Raw genomic sequence first — 8,472 nt, 5'->3', positions numbered from 1 at the left:
CATCGGCAACCGGTTTTCCTGCAATTCAAAATTTGAAACATCGCATGCACTGCACATTCATTCTTCACACATTCATTTGCTTGTCAAGAATCTGTGTGAAAACAACTTCTTAGTCTTTAAATATCACCTTTAAGATTCTCAAAATAAGTCCTTTTAGAGCAATTAAAAATAGATTATTATAAAAGCCCATCGAGTCTTTCTATAAATGCTTAGCAAAAGCTCATTTGATAGCCTGTCCTATTTATAAAATCTTGCAGTCAAATCTTGACAAAATACAAACAGTACAGTAGGCTGCCTCATTTGCATGAATCATTCTTCTTTCCTTGTTGTACTGTTCCACCGGGATATATTCAGTAGTCTGCTGATTGGATTCAGTGGAAAAATGTCCATATTTCCAAACATATTGTGCAGTACAATTTTATTGCTCTTCAAGTATATTAAGCTTCAGTGCATAGTTCAAGCAAGGCTACAAAGTGCATGGACTGGATGATGAAGACTGCAGAATGGTGACTTTTAGCCTCAAGGTCGTTGAGCAATTTGTGCTGTTGAGTATCAACAACTGGTAAGCAAATACAACAGAATTTGTGTATTTTTCCATTTCATGCGGTGTAGCTGTGTTGCTTGAAAAACAATCATTGCTATGTGAATGAAGCATTTTACAGGACGTAATCTATGGCTGAGTACAGGCTGTCTGTCAGATCCTCTTCGCTCGAGTCGACCGCTTTAAGGCACATGGATCCTCGTCTGGCAAAGGGGAGAGAGATCAATTCCCAGTTAATCCCCATTGAAAGTCACCAATTTGGAATATTTACCAAATTCCACAGCTTCACTTCCAATTCACTGAAAACGAATACTTGGAAATTTACCGGACATTCGGCACCTTGTTGCAGCCGTACCCGAGACCAAAACGTATTCTTAGAAATGAAGATGAATGTTTTGTAAAGCTATTTGCCTTACAGTCCTGAGGTTGCGGATTTGAATCCAGCTCCTGGGTATCCTGTGTGGAATTTGCATACTCTCCCAGTGTTTGTGTGGATTCTTTTCACATTCCATAATGCAGATAATGTTAATTAGAACTTAAAAAATATTTTTTTTTCTCTCCATTCTCAATATATGGATTACTTGATGCATAATGTCTAAAAAAAAAACCAATCTGTATGTGTAAACCTGAAATTCACGGATAATTTGTAAATGTCAAACAGTATTGCCTTGGATGGATGGATTCTCTCACCCTAGGTGCTGGCAATGAAGATCCCCAGCACAAGGACAATGTTTTCTGGGTGAGTCATCCTCTGTCAGGTGGTTGGAGACAGGAAAGCAGCTCTCGCGGTCAATGGGTTTAGGAGAGCAGACTGGGAAGAGGAGGGCTGAACACAACAGGGATGCAATTCAGTAGATCCTCGCACCCATTGCTTAACCACTCTCGTGCATTTCCTTATATCGTATGTACAGCATGAGTGTGTTTCCCCTCACCTGCATGGAAGGCACAGCAGAGGTCCGGACCACATTGTGCCTGATGCTGACACGTGCTGCCAGCTTGCCCTTTGGTGGAATTTGAACTGCACTGGCCCCAAATACACAAGTGCACACCGCAGCACTCTTCATCCTTGGTGCAGGACTGCAATGACACACGAGCGATACATTGTCAAATGTATTAATCACTGAAAAGTCTTCACATGCCCAAAAAAACCCTTACAATTATTTCGTTATTGTCCAAGAATGTTAACAAACAATTGAAATTGTCTAACTTGACTCACCACATCGATGCCTTTGCAAGGTTGACATTTTGAGTTGTGCTTCTCGTGCAGACAGTATCTCTCTTTCCCACAATCTTTAGTGGTGTCACAGCCCTAAAACAGGCATTCTCACATCAAAATTCATTCAAAGTACATTCAAACAAGAGGGATTGCGTGTTCAATCCTCCAAAAACACCATGTGGCTGTGTTCAGAATGAACCAGTTACATTCAGTTAAAGGGGAGTCAATACAGACCTGCCACTTAAAGTGCCACCAACTAACCCAAGTAAAAGTGTTCTAGTAGGCTTTCTACGTGCATCACAAGCCATTTGCAATTACTTATTTATGTTGGTCTCATTTTTTAATCACAAAATTATGGCAGTTGAAGAGGGGTGTGTAGAATTTTTACATTCACATGAAAGAAAACATTGGATTGTTTTACAACCTACAAAGTGTGCTAAAAAATTGGAATTTTAAGCTGTGATGATTAAAAGTGAATGGATATTTTATGCCATTGACAAGAACTGCAAGTGGTAAACCAAACAAAATTGCAAAATTACAGTGTAACAAGCTGAAAGGGTACTAAAATAAAACAAGGCCAATAGTAACAACATGTCTCTGCTAATTCAACCTCGTTGAATTGACCCTCTTTAGATGAACATGAAGTACTCACAGTATCAATGTGATTGTTCACCTCAGTTGACTGCGCAGTTGTTGGAGCAATTGTTGTCGACTCCTGTGTGGAAGCATATATCACAGAGAAAACACGTCCCGCCACCATGCATAAACAAGTTTAAATCCACAAAAAAATAATGCTGTGTCATGTTTTCTATACTTTATGTTCAGGCCTTAGCTGCTCATCCAGTTGCTCTCCTTGCACCACCGCAGGCTCCTCCTGCACGGAATCGCCGAGGATGAGATGAACTCCTGGCTGCACCAACTCGGGTAATATGCCATTGCAAGGCGCCAGCAAAGTTAATAGTAAAAAGATGCCTTGCATGTTTGCACTCAGCACCATCTTCATCACTAATATGAGGCTGCTGCAGGAGGAGGGTAGGGCTTGATGCTCCAAGCCTCCACTGCGTCACATGATACTGCATTGAAATGCTGCACCGTGCACTTCCTGCACAATATCGTGAAGTAGATGTAGACAATCACTGAAAGCATACGGTGTTTTTTATCGGAACTTCTGTCGGAGTATTTTTTCCCCCCTCTCATCACTCTCCATTAGCCACAATAGTACTATAATAATGATAATAATGATAATATTCATAATAATTCATTAGTGCAGCGTGAATAGTTACCTTCAAGTTTTACATTTTTTTACATTATGTAATGAATATTATATAGTATATTATGTAACGATAGAATGTGCACACTTTCTGACTTTACCTGATAAAATGGGGACGAGCAAAATAGTCATCCAAGCATGACAAAATCTTCCAAACATATGCCACAAAATGATCTGTTAAAACCAAAACTGAACATTTCGGGCATAATTACATAGTTTGTTGTTAGTAAAAGTCAACGAGAAAACATGAGCTTTATTTAGAATGGCGCAGCAATGGTTCATGTGTTGCTTGGAAATCCCACTAGATGGTGCTATTTCACAAGATAATCGCTGTCATCCTTTCTTGCTTTTTTTTATGGTCCAAGGGTAACTGAGGCTTCCGCGTGCTGCTGTCACCGACGTGTCACATATCGTCGAAAGTGATAATAAACGCCAACTGGCGCCATGTGTCGCACTAAAGTCATTTAAACATCATAATCGCCCTGGCTGCTCTGATTTGAACTAGTTTAAGGATGCGTTCAAAGACCGGTCAAGTGTACGAATTCGTAAAGTCTCCCTACTCTTGGAGTTAGATGATGCGTTCAAAGACAAGTCAGCTGCTCAAGTGCAGTTTGCATGGTACTATTGTGTCTACTTTGGCGTTGAAATATTTTTTTTTAAATAAGACGCGGTTTCCTGTGGAGAGACAGCTGAGCTATCTGTGGCAGAGGCGTCAGCTGTGGGATGTGTCCACGTCTGAGCACCGCCCTCACACACCGGCTGACGTCCTGCACAAAACACCCACGAGGAAAGTTGCCTTTATACAGCGAGACATGTGTGTGAATTGTGTTCACGTCAGTGGACACGCCGAGGAAGAGACACCTGACTTTTGTGGTTGAACTTTCTTCCAGGCTTCATCATCATCAGTAGGTAATTGGGATCCTGCAGGCAGGAATGAAAACATCCCCACGGAATTCATTGTAAGGTAAGGCGTTTATTGTTTTATTGAATGTGGGTAATTGTCTCGCTTCACTGATTAAAAAAAAAAAGTTATCTCAACCCACATTTTTGTCTACTGAAGTGTGCCATGCATCGCTTCTCCAAGTTCATTGAAAACTGGAAGGACAGGGTCTCGTGTGTCTGTTTGAAAATAATTTGGGTTTAAATGAATGGAAAGTTGCTTGATCATGTACTCAATATCATTGAAATACAGATTAAGGCGTCCATTTAATACTTTGGCATTCTAGTAGTACTCCAACCTCGTTACTAGTATTGCAATACTGCATTACTGTACTTGACAGCTGAAATTCTACTACTTAACACCTTTCCTGTCAATAGCTGTGCACAGTTGTCAGCTTCTGCAAATTTTATGCTCCACTGATAACATGTCCTGCTACTATGCAAATGTTTTCATACGAGCATTCAGAAATGTTAACACAAGACACATTTCATTCTAAGTGTGCTGAATGTGGCTTATTGAAGTTAAAAAGTATTCTAGCACATATGGACCTGCATAATCAGGATCCCTTTCTTAACTAATGAATGACTTTTGCTCCGTATGTAAACCGTCTTTACTCTTAACTGCACAGCAGCACCTCTCACCTTGTCATATGCGTTGGTGGTGGCAGCAGTGGCATACACACACTACTCTGCAAAGAAAGGTGTGGTGTTGACAAGCCACTCTGTTAACTAACCCATAGAAGGCTGCAGTGACAAGCCTGCTTGTTAATGTTTTTTTTTTTTAGAGACGACAGGTCAAAATCCAGCTACTGTGCTCACAAAACTCCCTCACAGTAACCACAATTATGTTGAGCTGTCACTTACATGACACAATGATTTTTAATGATTATTTCAGAATGAGTCCATTTTATTTGGTCACCTCGGTGTCCGTGTAAAGTTCAGATCTAGTTTTTCCTGACATTTGATTAACATATTTTTGGATCAAATGAATGTTTATTATTCACATTCAATCAAAATTGGTATCAAGACACACCTACCCCAATTTAAAGTGCCTCTGATGAACTCCAAATAATTTTCCGATGTTCTAGTAGGCTTTCCCTGACACTTTCGGACGAATTATAAGACAATCATTTGATAAAAAAATATTGAATCTATTTTGTCTGTCCATCATATCTGCTACTGTCTAATATGCCTTAGATCAACCACAAATAAAGTTCAGCTGTTCTACGACCTTAAAAACCTAGAGTCTTGGTTTCTGCCTAAACCTGTGCTTGAATCTTTGATAAGACCTGGAACAAAATGTTTTTTAAATATAACGCTGCATTGGGTGTGCAGTATGACTCAGTTACCCTCTCCACATTTTCTGTCTGCAATGATTCACATGTTTTGCAAGATAAGGTGTCGTATCTTGAGCAACCTATCGTTTGTCAAGCACTTATTTTCTCGTATCTGCAAATACTTCCATTGGGCTCATTTTTTATTCATTCCACAGCAGAAGCGCTGGAATCCAAACGTTGCACAACAGTCTGTATGATTTACTCTTGGACATGATCACCACCGCCTGTGTCCATAACCACTCAGCTGCTACCGCAATATTGATGGAATTTCCCCCAGCCATTCAAGAGAGAGTTAGGGTCCATTCAATGTTATCATAATAGCCCTCTGCTATTATTTAACAAAGTTTATTTCTGCCAAATGGCTGCCGGGCTTATGTTCTGTACATGCTTCGTGATTATGGTTTTTACTTTGATTTACATCCTTCCTCTTTTCAGTACACTGCTTGCCCTCACCAAAATTAATGTATGCAAAATAGTCTCGAGACGAAACTACAAGGCAAACTAGAGAACTAGAAACCGCTACAATTCAGCTTACATTTACATTACAGAAGAGCCTTTTTTTCCCCCAAAGTGCCAATGGAATGTGGGAGTAAACCACCTCTACTGCACTTTGGCAGTCTTTTGATTTTGACTTTGACAATACCAGCTTCACCACTTTCTAAACCTTTATCCGCCCGTGTGAATGAATATGACAAGCAGTTGAATAATACCACAAAGGCGTCAGCTTGCATTAACCAAGCGGCAGGATTGACAAACGAATCGTAAAATCTGAGTATTAAAGACACCCGTCATGCTGTGGATGAATGCAGTCACGCAGTGTTTCGTGCGGTGCAGTAAAGTGAGTGTGAGTGAAAGCTTGTGCTTGTTACTGCCAGGGAGGTGTTGTAAACGTTCTCCTTCCGCCCTGCAATGTTTCCTTCCTTTCTCGCTGCAGGTCACCAAATAGTCTTATGTACCAAAAATACAAGGCTGAAAAAAATGGTTGTCGAATGATTATATGGTCGCCATTGCAAAAAAAAAAAATATGATCATCTTGTAGCATGTGCTGGATGCTCAGTAGGTATAAAAAGTTTACACACCCTGTTGAAATGGCAGCTTTTTGTGAACCAGGAAAATAAGACACAACATTTTTTAAAAAAGTTTACGTTTTACTTTTGAATTTCCTCTCAAAAACATAAATATAAAAAATAACTTGCATTTTTCCTTTTTTGCAAAAATGTGCACACCCTCTTGGAACTATTCTCACCAACTCGTGACACCTGTCATTATTTAAAGTGACTCTGATTAACCTCAAATAAAGTTTACATGTTTTAGTAGGCTTTCCTAACATAATTCTTACGTTTTTGTGTTAACATTAATGCTTTTTGTAAACCAGAAATTAGACTTGCTGTTGATTGTAGTTAAACAACATGCCTGCCAACAAGTTGAACTTTGTCCAATGTTTGTATCTTGTTTACATGCTGTCTTGATACTTTTTCCAGGTCATGTGTTGCAACCTTATACCACTTGTCTATTTTGAGTCTGCCTCAACTCATTGTTGACTGATAAAATCATCTCTTCTTGGCAAACACTTGCACCATGGAACCCTTTATTCCTATGGAAGTTTGCATGAAAGATTCCAACTAGACCTTGACTTTACTTTTAATATCATGTAACTCTTTGTTGTCCTGGTGCTAGGGAACTGTGTTGAAGTGGAAGGGAAAACTTTATTTAACCGGCCCGAGGTGTGTTTAATTAAAAAGTTTTGCTGCCGTCTGTGTTGATTACAGATTTTAGAAATATGATAATAGTGAGTTTCACAACAAGCAGCAGATTGACACAGTGGACGAATCTACAAAAAAGAGGCCAAGTGCTTTTTCACGTTTATTGCCACTCCCAGTTAAAAGTTACCATGAAACAAAACGTTAAAATGAAAAACAGAAACCACGTAACTTTGCTTTTTTTTTTTTCTCCTCTTGCTAAATTAATGTTAACACACAATGCAAAACATCAACCCAGCATATGTCCACAATGTTTGTTGACAGTAGCACATGAAATCATAATCTACAAAGTGAAGTGTTTGACATTTCAATTCATTTCAATGGGTGGTTTTGTGTTCGAGTCGAAACATTGTTACGTAACAAATTCATATCGTAAATCAAGGCCCCGTACCGTAATTCATTGCGTGCCTTTTGTAAAAACGCATATTAGGACCGTTGTAAACTAAACGTCTGCATTTGTGTGTTTGTAGAACATAAACTGTATTCATAAAACAGCCAGACACGTGTTTGGTATCAGAGCTGGTACCTTCTGTGACCTTCATGTTGATGGACAGAGCCCGTTGGCACTGCGCTTGCTTATCAGGCCGAACGGATGTTCCTTCCTGGTTTTCTAAGGCCCAGTCTGTAATTACGTGTGGTGGCTGGCTCGCTGCACCGTGTGTGCGTGTCTATGTGCATTTCCCAGCACTCCCGATGTTTTCCTTTGTGCCGTCAGCTTCCTATTGTATTCTCATGGTGATTGCGTCACCGCTTGCTCACTTGATGATCACGTCGCCGTCGTCTGCTCCGGTTTCTAGGAGTCAAAGTTTCTGTTGATTGTCTTTGTTTAGGATGTGTCTGTTGGGTCAACTCTGATGACCTCTTCCCTAATACTACGTTTTTCTCCACTGTTTTAATCTGAACGGTTACTTTCTGTTATTCTACAGACTCCGCATTCCAGTGTTTTTGAGTGTTTGAATACTGGACTGCCAAAAGTACTGCAAGGAAAAAAAAAGCATGAGGGTTTTACATAACTGAGTCCTGTCGTGGGCTAAAGTGCACTGGCTTTTATTTCCCGTTGGGGAGCGGACTTTTGGTTTTGGTCAATGGTCAATATATAAAAAATATCGATTCTCGATAATAGAAGACACAATAAACCTGCTGCTTCAATGTCTCTTACAACTACAGCACGAGGATGGTTGTCCTAAGGTCGTACACTTAAATGGAAGAAGTGGGCCTCGTCATTTTTTATTTGGGGGAAGGCTAAAACACCTAATTACACTGGAGGTAAATGTGCAAAGCAGTTTAAAAAAAAAAACATTGCGTGTTTTCTTTTTTCAATTAATTGTCCCTTTTGATATGGGCCTAATTTTTAACTTTTAATTTATAATGATATTATAAAGTGTGTAATGTTGCTGCAATGACCCATC

The 8,472-nt window shown here is 39.7% G+C and overlaps 2 protein-coding genes across 7 annotated transcripts in view; one reads left to right on the top strand and one right to left on the bottom strand.

Moving 5' to 3' along the window:
- Positions 1–401: 401 nt before the first annotated feature.
- dkk3a (dickkopf WNT signaling pathway inhibitor 3a) lies at positions 402–4,051 on the bottom strand. 2 transcript variants are annotated; one of them, XM_088370254.1, is made up of 8 exons: positions 3,129–4,051; positions 2,735–2,893; positions 2,572–2,631; positions 2,410–2,472; positions 1,758–1,850; positions 1,474–1,618; positions 1,232–1,367; positions 402–744 (listed from the first exon to the last, which is right to left on the bottom strand). In XM_088370254.1, exons 2-8 carry the CDS (start codon positions 2,834–2,836, stop codon positions 657–659), a joined length of 687 nt encoding a protein of 228 aa, XP_088226380.1. In that variant the 5' UTR covers positions 2,837–2,893; positions 3,129–4,051; the 3' UTR covers positions 402–656. The 2 variants fall into 2 exon arrangements, with proteins under 2 accessions (XP_088226380.1, XP_088226379.1); XM_088370253.1 differs by having other exon boundaries at positions 2,572–2,859; positions 3,129–4,043.
- mical2a (microtubule associated monooxygenase, calponin and LIM domain containing 2a) overlaps positions 3,598–8,472 on the top strand; it is a 28,370-nt gene continuing 23,495 nt past the window's right edge. For 2 of the 5 annotated variants that reach the window (XR_015857393.1, XM_088370249.1), the window contains exon 1: positions 3,598–3,991. The gene's annotated coding sequence lies outside the window, so the exon portion shown is untranslated. The remainder of the gene's footprint in view (positions 3,992–8,472) is intronic. The other 3 variants (XM_088370250.1, XM_088370251.1, XM_088370252.1) reach the window with 2 other exon arrangements.

Source organism: Syngnathus floridae, chromosome 3 (assembly GCF_059516105.1).
Source record: "Syngnathus floridae isolate MCC-2025c chromosome 3, RoL_Sflo_1.0, whole genome shotgun sequence".
NCBI lineage: Eukaryota > Metazoa > Chordata > Actinopteri > Syngnathiformes > Syngnathidae > Syngnathus > Syngnathus floridae.
This window is presented reverse-complemented; position numbering and strand designations above follow the sequence as displayed.